At 42.9% G+C, this 16,262-nt stretch overlaps 1 protein-coding gene across 7 annotated transcripts in view; it reads right to left on the reverse strand.

Moving 5' to 3' along the window:
• Positions 1 to 16,262, reverse strand: part of HYCC1 (hyccin PI4KA lipid kinase complex subunit 1) — a 117,274-nt gene that overhangs the window by 18,072 nt on the left and 82,940 nt on the right. For 3 of the 7 annotated variants that reach the window (XM_017344375.3, XM_002713711.5, XM_070059648.1), the window contains one exon: positions 8,133 to 12,665. The exons of 1 other annotated variant lie outside the window; for it this stretch is intronic. In XM_017344375.3, coding sequence (XP_017199864.1) covers positions 12,091 to 12,665 — 575 coding nt within the window. In that variant the 3' untranslated portion in view covers positions 8,133 to 12,090. Of the gene's footprint in view, positions 1 to 7,725; positions 7,808 to 8,132; positions 12,666 to 13,424; positions 13,721 to 16,262 lie in introns of those variants that run through there. 3 more of the 7 variants (XR_007922101.2, XM_051852811.2, XM_008261521.4) reach the window with 2 other exon arrangements.

Raw genomic sequence — 16,262 nt, forward strand, 5'->3', positions numbered from 1 at the left:
CTGGTGTTCTTCTAGGATCACAGGAGGACGTGGGAGGGAGCACTTGTGACAACAGGGGCGGAGTTGTGACGAGTGATGCAGCTGGAGGCACAGACCTGCTGGCAGCCATCACAACTGAGACTCTCTCTCCTTTTTTGGATTTTCCACCATTCTCCAAGCTACTAAAACATATATATTGAGATAGTAATTTCAGGTTTTGCATCTTTAAATTCTGACATTCCCATTGATTTTTAAAACAGATTTATTTATTTATTTGGAAGGCAGAGATACAGAGAGAGAGAGAGGAGAGAGAGACAGAGAGATCTTCCATACTCTCGTTCACTCCCCAAATGACCACAGCGGCCAGGGCTGGCCAGGCTGAGGCCGGGAGCCTCCCAGGTGCATTAGCAGGAACTGGATTGGAACTGGCACCCATATGGGATGCTGGCACTGCAGGAGGTGATCTTCCATACCACAGTGAGGGCCCCAACCCATTGATTTTGTTTGTTTGTTTAAGAAACGGAGTCTGGTTCTCAGGAAATTATCCATCTTGACTCACTAGTCAAAGCCATTTTTCCCCATAGATCTCTGATAATACTAACAACTGCCTTTCCTGCCCTTCTTCATGGTTCCGATTTGTAGCATTCTTTGATATGCTACCCTGTCCAGTCTCTGGGTGTGTCTTCCTACAGAAGGAGCACTCTCTTCATTTTCAGCAGGAAGGTAGGGGTGGCAGGCAGTCCACTTTAATCCATTCAATAATTCAATTGGCTTAAATCCAGGCGTCGGTTTTCCTAAGGTTTAATTTACTGACTCTCCCCCATTCCTAGGATGTGCATCAGGGCCTCTCCCTCTTACTGGGTCCTGAAATACAACTTTAGCTCCAGCTTTCTACAGGTTTCTGCTTTTTCTCCCCCTGCTCTGAGCAATCCAAGGATTCAGCAAATACTCAAGAGGAAAATCAGCAGAGTTCCAGGCTCATTTCTCTGAACGTTCTTTCTTAAAGGTTTATTTTTATTTATTTGAAAGGCAGTTACCATGAAAGAGGGAGAGACAGACACACACACTGAGAGAAAAAGAGAGAGAGAGACAGGGACAGAGAGAGAGAGAATCTTCTATCCACTGATTCACTTCCCAAATGGCTGGGGCTGGGCCAGGCCAAAGCTAGGAGCCGGAAGCCCCATTTGGGTCTCCCACAAGGGTGCAGGGGCCTGAATACCAGGGCCATTTTCCACTGCTTTTCCAGGTGCATTAGCAGGGGGCTGGATCAGAAGTGGAGCAGCCGGGACTCGAACTGGCACCCATATGGGTGCTGGCGTCACAGGTAGAGACTAAACCCACTGTGCCACATGCTGGCCTCCTTGCTCTTTGGCAGCTTTCCTCTCCCAAGTGCCAGTTGGTTTCATTGCTCTAAACTTTTTATCTCTTCAGTCCTGTGTGTTGCCATGATTTGTTTGCTTCCAATTCTTGGCAGCAAATCTGTTCCTGGGCCTTTTGCCCAGGTTTGTATCAAAAAGTGGGAAATCCAATAAAAGAAGAACTTGCTGCCGAATGTCTGCTCATTCCTCTGGTTATCTTCTGCGCTGGGAGTCCCCAAGGCCACATCACACCCCAAGCGCAGTGACTCAGCAGGACGCAGCACTCCCGTGGCTATGATTTGTCATGGTAAAACATCGCACAGCTCAATCACAAAGAGGCAAAAATTCATGGGATGAAGTCTGGAGGAAAGCATGCTGGCGTGCTCAGTTCCTTCACCACTGAATGGTGACGTGCTGTGAAATGCTGTCCGCCAGGGTCACTCAATGTATTGTCCAAAGTCTGTATCGGGAGCTGGTGACACAGGCACCCTCTGCCCAGCAAGGATCGCAGTTTCAGGCCTCCAGAAGGAAAGCAGGCATTCGGCATAAAGCCAGGAACTTCACTGTCATCCAAGTTCTCAGACACCAGCCAAAGCCCCACCTGCCACGCGGAGCCAGGACGGTGTCTCCGCCTGCTCTGTCAACTCCTTTCTGCACACCTTCTCCCTGGGATTTTGGCGACTGGAGAATTGGTTGGCTCGAAGTTCTCCAATGGCCTCATTCAAAAAGATGCTTTAGGCAGTTTCATCCGTAGCTGCTATCCGTTCTCAATGAGTGTTGCTCTGCTGTACCAGTATCCCGTTATTTTTTTCCTTTTCTGTTGAACGTTGTGTTTGAGAAGTTGTAAAACTGGAGGCATAAGACGATGGGGGCCCCTTGGCCCTCTATGGGGTGTTTGTTTATTCCCAGGCACCTAGAATCCAAGTTCGGGGGTTGGGATGATGTTAGGCTGTGTGGCAGTGCCTGTGTATGTGTGAGCGGGAGGGTTGATGTACTTTCAATTCACATTTAACTTCCTTTGCAGAGCGTTCTGGGGTCCCAGCCCCATGTACGGGAGTTTTCCAAGCCCTTTGATTTGGCGGGCACTCGTATCCAGGTTTTGTCCTCATAAGCACTGCTTATCCCCCTAAACACCATTTCTAAAACCAGTCGAAACCACTTGGGAGGAAGTTGTGCCAATGCTGGGCTCCCTTCTGGAGACTTGCATGTGCCACAGTTTGTCATTCAGATTATGTGGCTGGCCAGTGGAAAGTCTGGCATTAACTACCTGCTTTGCCATGGCTGGGAGCAGAATCCTACCTCCACTTCGCTTCTTACACTACAAATTAGTTCCTTGAGCAATATTTTGAGGGAAATCATGATGGCGAAAACAGTGCTGAGAATTCAAATTCATGTGACACAGAAGCATGGCCCACAGGGAAGGCAAATCCCAGTCTAGAGTCAATCTATTCCATGAGGACAAACAGCTGCCTCTCTGGGAGCGAAGAGATCTGATACAATCAGTCTGCCAGGAAGCAGCTACATGCACCTGCTGGCATGAGCGTTGGGGAAAGTCACTGCTGCTGCTGGCAGGCTGGGCTCCTGGCTGGGGCTGAGACCGCAACAGCCCTCCAGAGAGGAAGTCCAGGGCGCCCAGCTGCCTTGTTCCTAAGCTGATCGAGCAAGGACTGGGATTTCAAAGGGATCTGCTGTCATCCTGGCCATCGGATTACTTAGCACCGCCCTCACAATGGGGCTTTGATTAGCATTTAGCCCATCTTTAAGACGTCCGATCATGTGTTCCTCTCCAAGATTTTATCACTGCTCCTCCATCACCTGGCCAGGTCTAAGTGGCATAAATCTGAACCTTGGGGATGTCTCACCTTCCACACAAAGCAGACAAGAACTACTGCTGAAATCTATCCCAACTAGAATGCGTTCCTTTGCTCCCAGTCTTCCATAGCCACCTTCGAGTGGGGTTGTAATACCACAGTCTATTTCCCTCTAGTACCACACATGGTGCGGTTCTGCTGGTGTAACTCGGTTCAATTGTCTCCTCTTCAGTGACCTGGGGAAGGCGTTCTTTCCTACTGCAGGTACAGTTCATGGCTTTGCTTGCTCACACATATCCTACCTCCACTAACTCAACTTGACGGAGGTAATGAATTAAAAGGCTTACCCCATTAAGTGCCAAGTTTTCACGTCTCTGAGTATTTCAACAACATGATATTTACTTTAAAGTTACCACAGGATGTATATGCATTGCTCAGTTTAAGTCTTTATAAGGCCCTATAAATAGGAAGATGGGACATAATAAGTTAAGGAAAGAACAAATGTTAAAACAAGATTCTAGAGTGGAATAAGAAAAGTGGTGACATATTCCAGAGGTTTTCACTGCAAGAGATTTGGGGAAGAAAATGTTAGTAGAAAATTATTCAGCAGCTTGGGCAAGACAGAAGTAGAAACATGTTGGCTAAATGAAAGGGGAAAGTTTTTTTTTTTTTTTAATATTGATTGATTTGAAACACGGAGTTGCAGAGAGAGAGGCAGAAACACATACAGAAATCTTCCATTTGCTGGTTCACTCCCCAAATGGCCACCAACAGCCAGGGCTGGGCCAGACCCAAGCTAGGAACCAGGAATTCCATCTGGGTCTCCCATATGGGTGCAGGGGCCCAAGGACTTGGGCCATCTTCCACAGCTTTCCCAGGCACATTAGCAGGGAGATGAATTGGAATTCAAGCAGCCAGGACTCAAACTGGTGCCCATACGGGATGCCAGCATTGCAGGCAGCATTTTAACCCACCGTGCCACCATGCCAGTCAAGATAAACACTCTGTAGTCCTTTATTAGGTAGAAGTGGACCTAGGATTCGAAAGCTAAATATACTTGCGGGTTCTACAAAAGGAAGGAAGTGAGGCAAGAGTGAGAATTCATAGTGTGGAAGTTAGGCTGTTCCTGCTTGGTTTCCTGATAAGTCTAGATATCACTCATACGTACCCCAGGCCGACAGGAGAGAAGAATACGGCAGAAAAACACAAAGAGCAAACATCAAGAAACACTAGCCCAGAAAAGCCTTTGTACCACTCATAATCCTAAAGAAAAAGAACTATGACGCATCACAATTTACTTCCCACAAAACTTTCGCACAGACACACCTCAAAGCATTAAAGTGGTCAAGTTTTCCAACCCTCATCTTCCTCTCCGCTTGGGTATGCGTCAGAGAACCCAATGAGTTCACAGACTTCCCCTGAGCCGAAGAGGAGTAACACAGTCTCTCCTACGCTGCCAGCAGCTTCCTCTGTTGGATTCGTATTCTAGCCACTTAAGCAAATCTTCACTCAGCCCCATGTGTTAGGGATTATACTGATCTCCCACAGGGGTTCCAGTCAGGGAGGGAGACGGCCATGTGAGAAGATACCCACCAAGCAGTGCAATGAGTATCAATATAGGGCACTTAACCAGCGTGAACCGAGAACTTAGCGGGATCGGGAAGCTTTGCAAGAAACCTTAGACTTCTCCAGCAGAACCTTGGGAAGCACGAAGAACATATCAGTACACAACATAGTGCATAACATATACTTGCAGCCTCTGAATAGGGAGAGACACAGAGAGACAGAACCAAATCCCTCAGCATCAACATGGCTAAGACTGCAGTCCACCTAGGTCGACGTAAGTTAGTCATTTATTCCAAGAAAGCTGCTCAGAAAAGATAAGTTTATAAACAAACAAAAACACAATCCCCTACAGGCTGCAGAAAATAATCTGCTTACCGGGGCAAACGGTTGCTACTTAAACAACAGTTGACTCAATCAAGACCCTTCAAGATCTTTCTTGCTGTGTCCGCCAATCCTAAACCCTTGGCCAGTCTCAGACAGCTCCCAGCCTTGACAGACATGCCCTAAACCATTTGAGCACAGACCCCAAAGGCCTCCTTGGCCAGTCTCAGACAGCTCCCAGCCTTGACAGACATGCCCTAAACCATTTGAGCACAGACCCCAAAGGCCTCCAGCTTAGTGTATCCAGGTGCCACCCTCTTACTGCAACAAGCTGTGTTCGTTTTGCTTCCTTCACAGGTCATCTGATGCATTTTGGGGAGTTTAACATAAACACAGCCTTGTTGTTAAAGGACTGGTCACTTTGCAAATGTGTCCTCCTCTCACTAGAATCGATTCCTAGGTCATCTTTCGCTATCAGGTCTATGCTGCTGACGCTAATCAATGGAAACTGGCTTCATCTTACGGAGGCTCCTTTTAAAACACAAGGTCTCTCGGAAAACCAATTAATTGCAGTCGGTTTCTAGACCAAACTTTACGTTTGCATAAACAACAGCTGAGAAACTTAAGAGGTAGAGGTTTCCATACTTTATGCAGTGAATCTGATTCAGAGAATCTCCATTTCAAAAAATACCATTTTTCCTTACTGCATGCGGTGTGTAGACCACAATTTGAGAAACAATGCTTTCCTCTCCCATTACCAAGCATGTGTGTGTATTATACATATATTCACACCCATGTGAACCATTCCACACACGTGTAATTTTTAACATACAATCATGCCACATTTATACAAGGGCACCTTAAAATGCTTGCAGGAAAATGGAATTAAAAGGTCAGTTTATTTGGGTGCCAAAAATTGTGAAATCCATGCTTTTTTTTGGTGCAAAATATGCACTTTCCTTGGACATTGAGAACTACCCTCATATAGCTTCATGCCATGCCTTTTAAGGGGGAACATTTTTATTGTATAATCTAAATCATCATATATAGGTCCACATTTTTTAATGGCTACATCATATTCTACTATACATATGTATCATAAGGTTTCATTCCTCAGTGAATGGACATTTAGATCGCTGGGTGGTTTTTGGTTTTGTTTGTCTTGGGCTTTCTTCTGTTTTTGTTTTTTGCTATTAAAAGCAATGCTGCAACAAATGCCCTGCACGCTTACATTTAGAGACTTACACTACATCTCCCGAGGAACATGGAGAGGCAGAAACATGCAAGAGTAGGACTACTCGGGCAGAAGGTGCGTGGCCCCCTCTGCAGCTGCCAGCTCCTGCTGAATCGCCCACCCCTTCACAGCCCCACCTGCTGTTCCAGAGGCCCACGGCTTCCCCTACACCAATGCCAATACTATTACAAATCTTTTAAATTTTTATCAACCTGACAGGAAAGAAAAAAACTTATTTAAGTTTGCATTTCACTTTTTCATATGAGAATTAACCAGCAGTGTACCACTGAAACACAATCATCTCAAATTCTACAAAATACATTATGATTTAATTTTAGAAAAGTATTTAATTCTACTTTAAACCTTAACTCTATCACCTACGGGGTGAGTGAATTTCAAATAGATGTCTTTTAGTCAGTACTACCTAACTAGTAGCACCTAAGTAGTAGTACCTAAGTACTACCTAAGAACTGAGTACTTCTTTCACCACTTTCACTGAGCTATAGAAAAAGGAGAGAGAACTGTGGGCAATGCCTGGCTTTGCCACACGGTAGCAGTGTGACCTCCAGCAGGTCACCTACCTTCTTGAGAGCTTCAGGTTCCTCTTTTGCAAAATGGGGATTATACTCATTTTCTAGGACCGCTTTGAGGATTCAATGAGATAACAACTTTAGTTATTAGCTGTGACAACCACCACCACAATACAGCACCAGGAAAGTTACGAGAACTGTTTGTAGAGGCCTTCCTTTGCAATTATAAAGTAGTTACGTGGATATTAACAAAGTCTGGGTCTATTGGGAGAGTCAGCCATTGGCAGGGAATTCTGAAGGCACTAGATAAGCACACAGTTCACAGGGTGAGCACCTCGCTTACAGCATCGTGGCTCTGCTTGCCCACAATGCTCTTCTAAGGGTAGTTCAGAAAATAGTTGTGAAATGACTTAGTTCCTTAGATGACATACAGGGATCCAAATAGACAGCCAACCACACACCAGGAATTTTTTAAAGTTTCTAAGAGGGTCCTGATGCTAAGTACCCACAACAAAACAATTCCTGAAATGTCATTAAGATTTCCTAAGGCCAATGAATGAAATCCTAAAATTTTACTGTAGAATAACATACTAAAGATCTCATCCTTGATTCTTTCCCAAAGCTAACCTAATTCCTTCATTCATACTGACCAATCAGAAAGTCTTATCCCAAGAACTAGGGCTATTTAATCTCCACTGAAGAGATAAAGACTCATAGTAAAGTTAAAAAGGCAAAGCAATGTTATCTATATTTTCCTGTGCTTCTAGAACGACAATCAGTCTTAACTGGCCGGCCCATGGAGCTCATCTTCTTGGACAGACGCCCATGGACCTGTCACACAACTCATGCCTTCGCCGATAAAGCACAAAGCCAACAATGGCACTGTCCTACAGCTTACCCCCAAAACTCTCAATGGCTCAACTCACCTACGTCTTCCTCCTTTTTTCTCTTGCTCCACATCATGAGTTTTGCAAATTTTTATAACGACTTTTTTACGAGTAAAACGATCTGGAAAAAATATATATTTTTTTTAGTTTTTATTTCAATCAAGTAAGAGGCAACACTTGCTGTGTAAAGTACTGTATACGGAAAACATTTACACAAATATACAAAACTTCAGAAAAATGTAACTCCAGTTTGTTTCCATAGCCTTAAAAAGGTAGGGGACAAATAAAAATATCCAAAGTCAGAGTCAATTCTTTAGGAATGTAAACTCGTAGGAACACAATGAGAAACAAGTATACTTACTATGAAAGGTTTAGTATCACTACACGATTGGGAGTAAGGAAAAGAGGTACACAGCAAGCTTCATAGAAGAGAAAACCATACCAGGTAAGCTGTATCTTGAGTTTATCAGCAAAAACTTCATAATAAGATACAGGGGCTCTCGAATGCTGCTATGAAAACCACAAACATCTTTCAAAATATCCACTGCAAGTCTCCTTGGATACGTACAAGTTACAAAGTACACATGACAGCACACTGATGCTCCCTCATGAAGAAGTCAACAATATTAAACATAAGCCTGAATAACTCGCAGTACTGAGTCTCATTTTATGAAGCAACACATCTGAAAGTATAAATTCATGCTCATTAATGGACAGTTTTAATGTCTCATCCCAAGACTGGGAAGAGACTATTATACATTAATTTCTATTTACAAGATTTAATTTAAGTGCCCATCAAATTCTTTCTTTTTTAATGGCCTCCTAAAAATATTTTTCAGTTGCATGGTCTAACATTTACATTTCCTTAATGTGTTTCCCTTTAATATATTTATCATACCTACAGACTCAAACATTAGACTGCCTTATTTTAAATATTTGTTTAAAATTATGTATCAGAGTGCCTTTTTCTCCATAATTTAACAGTTTTAATATTTTAGTTCTTATTCTTCCAAAAGAGACAAAATCCCTTAAAACCGGGGTTATTTTGATCTATTTTGGCTTAAGATTTCCCTTTAATACAACTTGTTAAAACATTGTGTTTGTGGAGCAGCTGCTTCCCACGAGACAAAGGTAAGGAAACACTGGTCTTTGAAAACATGCTTCAGTCGTCATTTAAGGGATGAGTACTTCCACTCTCAGAGTCCGCAGAGCTTGGCTTTGAAAGTCCCACGGTGGTGGACAAAGGCCTCCAGGGAGCTTTCTGGAAGACAACGGCCCTGGGTGCTCTGGCCTGCTGCTCTGAAAAGTCCTCTTTGTGTCTCTCCCCACCTGGATTCCAACAGGCGACTGCTGAGTCCAGCTTGTCCCGTGCGGTAAGGTTTTCAAGAATGACAGGTTGAATGATTTCAAGAATCCTTCGAGATTTAAAATGAGGAAAAGAGCTGCAGTTTCTGCAAAGACTGTCTGAGCGACAAGGTGTGCAAGTCCCCAGTTTTGTGTGAAATCCTCCCCTCCGGGGGATAAAATGTATTGTTCAGGAGATACAGCAGATCTGTGACCAAGTGCATCATTACAGGAAAGTGACATGCAAAATCCACCCCAACTTTCAAACTTGAAAGGTGAGGGGGAAGAGAGAGTTAGGGATAATACCAATATTGTCACAGTTCATTCATAATTGCTAGAAAGTTGCTAGAAAAATTCTCATGTATAATCCTTATTTGAAATGGTATCAAAGGAACTATACAAGAATTTTATTGGTAACATAACTACACACCAGAAAAGCAGCGGTGCAAATCACTTGGAACAAAAATTCAGAACCACTCCGTTGAGCAAAACTTCAGAGCTTTTCAAAGAGAACACACACATGCAGATTTGCTGTGTGTCCTATTAAAGGCTGGTACCTCTGTCCGACTAAAAATCACAGGCATAATACAGCTTCGAGTCCATTTATGGTTAACAATAAAAATACAAAATGTTACTTTTTATTGCCAAAATGAGTGAAGATCATTAGAAACCTACAGGACTTGAGAATTCATATGTCAATATTATTAACAAATTAATACGCTGTCCAAAACACAAGAAAGATTGTAATGGTCTGGCAACCAGCATCTGACCCAAGGTTGTGAGACCACAGAGAATTAATTCTACCTCTACCACAAGTCAGTTCTGTGTACTCGGATACTCTCTTCTCCAACATTAATATGTATAAAAGTCACTTCAGCTTCCTGGTAAAACACAGACTCTGATTCCATCAGTCTGGGGTGACTCTGAAGCAATGCATTTTTTTTTAACAAGATGCCAGCTGATCTCAATGCTACCTCCCGGTCCTTGGACCACACAAGCACAGAGGTCTAGAATATCACCAAACCGCGTTCCGTTAGTGTGGCGCAATGGCACAATCTTACCTCTCATCTGCGCTGCCCTCTTTTTCCTAAAACTGATTCTACAACATCTCCTAAGCACTTCAGCTTGCTTAGAATGCCAATCTTTTAAACTAGTTCTTAATAATATCAATACTGTTAGAAACCATGCACAGGGAAAATTCTCCACCAAAGAATTACAAAAAAAAAAAAAAAAAAAAAAAAAAAAACAGGAAATTCACAGGGACATTTTACAAGTATTTTAAATTGTACACAGAATTCTTCGTAAACCAATACAATATCAACTTCCACTGTCCAGTTGCCTCACAATTTTTTTTTTTTTGGTTTTTTGTTTTACTACAATTTATGCCAACAGGTATTATTTCATTCTGTTACTGGAACTGAAAAAAAAAGTCAAATTCATTTATATTAAAATCCATTTTGCATTCAGGGCTAATTCATGAAAACTAGTCCACGCCTCTCGAAGAATTATGTTTAAACTGGAAGACAAAGCAGTCGTGGTCAAACTGTGTTCAGAGTGTAAATGCTTTGGCCTTCTTCAGGACACAGCTGGCTTCTGATGTCGTTGAGCTCTGCATGAGCAGCCACCAGAGGAAAAGACCAGCACGTCCTCTCTGTGCCCGCTGCTAGGGACCACGGATGAGGAATTCACCGTGTGCTCTAAGCCGAAGAGCCCAGGACAGGGGTCAGCTTCCTGAGCCTCCCTCTACCTCGAGTCTCGGTCATCCTCTCACTCCCAATTCTGCAGTCCTACACTTGCTTCACAGGAAGTTCTACCACACCTGCAAGGGCCAGCAGGCACCCACGTGGGCCCTGGGGCTACACACAGGCTTGTTCAGCTTCTGCTGCGTCACTCTCCACTTCTATCTTCTTTCTATATCATAATGAGAACCTGTAAGACAGGCCTCTTCATGGGCAAGAAACACATTTCACTGTTGTCTTATTTTAAGTCAAACACAAGCAATCTTTAGTGAATATGCAAATATCCTCTGTCCAAATTTCACCATGTTTATTTGTTTTCTGTGGCATTTTACAGGTTAAAAGGATGATCTGATGTCCTTCACTTGCAGACATACAATTTGATAGCATATTGTTGGAAGTGGGATCTTGAGAGCTGTGCTGCGAGATTTAGTGATTTCCGGAGAATCTTCGGTACTGCTCTGAATGAAAGGAATCCACGCTAGAGAGGATTCCCAAAGTTGAGTGGCAGGGTAAATCAGCTCTATGGCCTCTTATACCTTAGGAATTCAAAGAAATTTCCACCTGCTAAATCCAGATCAAACACTTCAAAACAACCAGCAATCTGATTTTTGACATAGAAGTATTCCAATGGTGACAAAAGCAATGTTCCTCGCCCGGGGCCCCCAGAATTACATTATGTTCTAGGAGCTGAGCTACCAGGCATTCTCCGGGGCTTTGAACAAACCACTCGAATCTTAAAGATGATGTGGCCACACACATTCTTACTGGGCACTTCTCATAGACGTCATTTTTTTTTTCACGTGCCTGCTGTCTGGGCCAGCTCTCTGAACACGCCACCGGCTGCAACACTCCTTGAGTGGCATCTCTGCCCATGCGGCACAAACAGTCCCCCTGACTCTGACGGCCAAGCACACAGCTATCAAGAGAGAAGTTACTAACAAACAAAAAGACCAAAAAAAGATGAAAATCAACTCACAGCCTCACATGAGACACAGCCAACATGATCCAGTGTTTTAGCTAACTTGCTACAATTTATTGTCACACTGACACTCCTGGGGGAAACAGTCACGAGAAAAGAAATTTTAAAAGACTCAAACCAAAGGGGAAAAACAAAACACAATATAACCAAGAAATCACAAAACCGTATTTCCACGTACTGCCGTCTAGATAATATTCCCTTCATAAAGTCATGGGAGCCTTCAGAATCTACGACATCAGAACTTGTGTCAGGGGCAGGCATCAAAGACGCAGGGTGCTTTTGTCAAGAAGCCACGTCGCATGGCCAGAGTGACTGGCCACGGGAGAGAAACAACATGACAGACTAATCTGTGGACAGGGTAATGCTAATACTAGGCGGTCTCTGTGGACCCGACTGATGCTTTGTTGGAAGTTCGGTTCTTTCTGAAACGTAAACCAGCTTTTCTTCTTGCAAACTACAAGCTGAAAACCTGTTGGCGTCGGTCCCAGGCCCACAAGCAACAGCAGGTGGTGGGTTTGGGGGCACGGTGACACCACTGACTTGTTCAAACGATTTGCTAAACACTGTTGTGGCTGTTTTAGCCAAGCCATGGCTGCTGGGCTTCGGCAGGGATTGGCTGGTGGTTAAAGTCAGTCTCTTCAGAGACAGAAGCTCAAGATTCTCACTCTGGGCTCTCTGAGTTTGTTTTCGAGCAAAATGATCTTTGCAAGTTTCCCCTGTCATTTCTTTTTCTCTTCCTCCAGGTTTGCTTCCTCCCGACCGTCTCGGGTTCTTCCCTACACTTGTCTTGTTACCACAATTGTGACTACTGTTGGATAAACCTGACTGGCTGGTACCAGACGCAGCCCTCGAATAAAACCCCTCGTCAACTTCCGATATCTCCATCAGTTCTTCTTGACCCATTAGTTCTGTATCTCCTAAACAAAGAAATGAAAAAGATTAATTAACATTAAGCATTTTAAACAATTCCTTTAAAATGATTAATGTCAAATCAGTTAATTTTAAATAAATTATGCTTTAGCGTAATTTCAGAAAGCAACAGATTACAGAACAAAATCAAAGAATAAATCACAACATTCTATCAAATGTCACAAATACTTCATTGTAATTAAATGACAGTAATTTAAAGTGTATTAGACAAAACGCATGCCATAAACCACACCCCACTGTGTTTTTAGAAAGAGTTCTCCCATTATTCATGCAAAAGATCAGAAACAATTAGAAAAATTACTGCACAGTAAACAGTATAAAATCAAAGCTCTTACCAAGGAACTTTTTGAAAAAAAAAATGGTATCAAAATATTTGAGAGTTTTTTAGAAGGTTGCATTCTAGATCATATTACTAAATTTTAAAGATGTAGACTGTAAATATCACAAGCTCAAACTTGTTAAAATTCTACATACAATATCCTTCATATCAAAGATGGCAAAAGTGAGAAAATAATTTTAGGTCACAAAACATAAGCAGAAAATTGTTTGGGAAGTAGTTTTCTGCCTCAGTGTTTACGACAGTGTACTCAGAGACAACGTGGGTATGAGCGTTCCAAAGAGCATTAAGAGTCATGGAGAAGGTGTGTGCATCACTCATGCATTCTGATTATTAGATGACATGCAGAATTGTTGTGACTGTGCAATTGTGGCTGAACATGCATCGGTGGCCCTTTGCCTTGAGATACCTTGGAGTGCAGCTATACAGTGCTCTGCTAAAACTGCACTCTGCCAGGTGGGTTTATTCCATCCTCCATCATTTTCCTTACAGATTTTTGCCTCCTGATCTCTGGCAAGCCTTTGCTCTCAGTTCTAGGATCTGTGGGGGTGTCCTGCACACCCTGCATATGCTGAGCATCAATCTCTCCTAGTGCTCTGCTTTTTTCCCCATTCCCGGTTCTCTCTCCGGCCACACTTGTGACACTAATCTCAGGAATGACAAGGATGCCCAATTCAGTAGTATCATTATTGTTGTCAGGTTGCTCTAGAATTAAAGATGATAAGACAAAATGATGGCTGAAAACAAAACAAAATAAAAATGCAAGACAAGAAAAACAAAAGACTCAAAATAAAAATCAGATGACTGAATGTTACGAGTTAAGCCAAATATTTACACCATAGAAATTTACATGATGTTCAATACTTTGACACGCTGGAGACAACAGCCACATTCTTGGATTTTAAAACGACCAAGAGAAAACTCACAGAGCAAAATTCATGTTCTGCAGTTTTTTACACACATATTTCACATGGAACAGGGAACATAAATTCTTTTGTAAATCAGAACAGAATTTTCATTCTTTTAGAGACAATGCTGCGACCACCTGAACTTATGTTAAGCTTTAGGCAAATGCTCAAAGAAGCGCAGCCAGAAATCCAGCTTTGGCCAACAACAGGAACCACTAGCCACTCGATTCTCTTATTACACTACATTGAAACTCCCTGGTTTGGGAGGGGAATGCTCACTCTCTTTGATGCCATGGTTAGTAATGCCACAGGTACAATTTTTGTCTCATACATCCACTGCCACTGCCTTGTACGAGTATATCAGAAAATATTAATTTGGCTGTGATACAATGAAGCAGTCAATTCCTTCAGACTCAGACTGATTCCATAAATTTAGGCCAGGGTGCCATGGTTCATTACTATGCTGGAGAAAAGAAAACATGAATTTGGGAAAACAAATTGACTGTCAATCCTGTATTCTGAAAAGAAGTCATTATAATTTTAACAAAGGAGGAAAATTCCCAACTAGTTAATGCTTGGAAACATGATTTTATTTTGTGTCTTCATCAGAGTCATAATTTTATTTAGAGTCATCAAGGAATTATCTGTACTAAACAGGGGGGAAAGGACATAAATATATTTACAGTGGGCTAGTAGTAAAACTTAGAAGTTGAAAACAACCAAGACCTACATAAAACAGCATTACTCTCTAAAATACATAGGGGGAAGGCATCGCAGCTCAGCAGTTTAAGCTCTTGCCTGCAATGTCAGAGTGCTGGTTCAAATCCCGGCTACTTGGCTTCCAGTCCAGCTTCCTGTTAACGCTCTAGTGCTTAGGTTCCTGCCACCCAAGTGGGTGATCTGAATACAGTTCATGGCTCTTGAGTTTGGCCTGGCCCAGACCTGGCTGTTGTGGGCATTTGGGGAGCAAATTACTGATTGGAAGATCTCCCTCTCTCTTTTTCTCTCACCCTCACTCTCACTTTGTCTTTCTGATCGTGGGAAACAAGTAAAATAATGAGCATTAAGACATAACCCCCAAATCTGCTTGAGGCACAAAGGTTTTTAGAGAAAGGGCAGCCAGGCTCTCACTAATGGCACTAGAGTCTGAGGGACATTAATGGGCAGTAAGAGCAAGGAAGCCAGAGTCTCAGATCCCGCTAGTTCCCTAAATTTGCTGCACGCTGGTATCACCTGCCGCCTGGCTCCCCACCCCTGCCCTCAAGACGTTCTGATTTATAATTACGATGAAGTATGACCTGGGGATGAGGAATTGTTTAAAGCTCCCTGCTGGCCAAGGAACCACTGCTGTAATCAGATTCTTTCCAATGCTGAAAACTTCAGCCAAAGCTTGTGGAGGGTCCCCTGGAGACCCCACACCTGTGTCAGAACTCCCTTCCGGAAGTCCTCTCCTCAGAGCTGCAGGCTACCCTGTGCCATGCCAATGTGCTGGTATAACTACGTCCCCTTAACTTAGAGCGTCATCAACTTTTGGCTAAAGGTTCTCTAAACAAAAATTTTATTTCTCAGGCCAAAACACATGGGCGTGGCAGTAGTACGCTGCAGTTTCCACGTGCCCTCTAATAGAGGCTTAATGAGACCACAAAGTTCAACCGAGCCTACTCCCAAAGGCTAAGCACTGTCCTCACATCAGGGCTAACAAATTCTCACTGCCAGAGGCCACTGCCACCTCGAGTAAGATGACCACAACACTGCTGTGCGATGGCCAAATTTACCCATTTCCATCTTAGACACCATTTCACAAAAGAGCTAACAAAAGGACATTCAATCAAAAAAATCATAAATGTTGTAAATTATCCAGACATAGAAAAACAATGAATATTAAAATTCAACAAAACTGTTAAAGATAAGCATGGATAGCCTAATAGAACAGAACAAAACTACTTACACTGAATGGTACTAAATAGGTTTTTTGAGAGCATTCACATACATTATTCAACTATTCTCAAAGTGATACATTAGTGAGCTTCTGAAATAAGCAATTTGGTTTACAGTCAAGGAAACTGAAGTGTAGAAAGAGCTATGCAAGTATTCTATGGGGAAACTAAACAATATCTCTTGACTTTCCATGTCCACAGGTGGGCATTTGGCTTAACAGTTAAGACAACACTTTGGGACAGCTGCATCCACATTGGAATACAAGGGTTCAAGTCCTGCCTCAGCTCCTGATCCCAGATTCCCACTAATGCGTACCCTGGGAGACAGCAGGTAATGGCTGAAGTTGGTGGGTCCTTGCCACCCACTTTGGAGATCCGGATTAGATTCTTGGCTCCTGACTT

The sequence above is a fragment of the Oryctolagus cuniculus genome, chromosome 16 (assembly GCF_964237555.1).
Source record: "Oryctolagus cuniculus chromosome 16, mOryCun1.1, whole genome shotgun sequence".
Lineage (NCBI taxonomy): Eukaryota > Metazoa > Chordata > Mammalia > Lagomorpha > Leporidae > Oryctolagus > Oryctolagus cuniculus.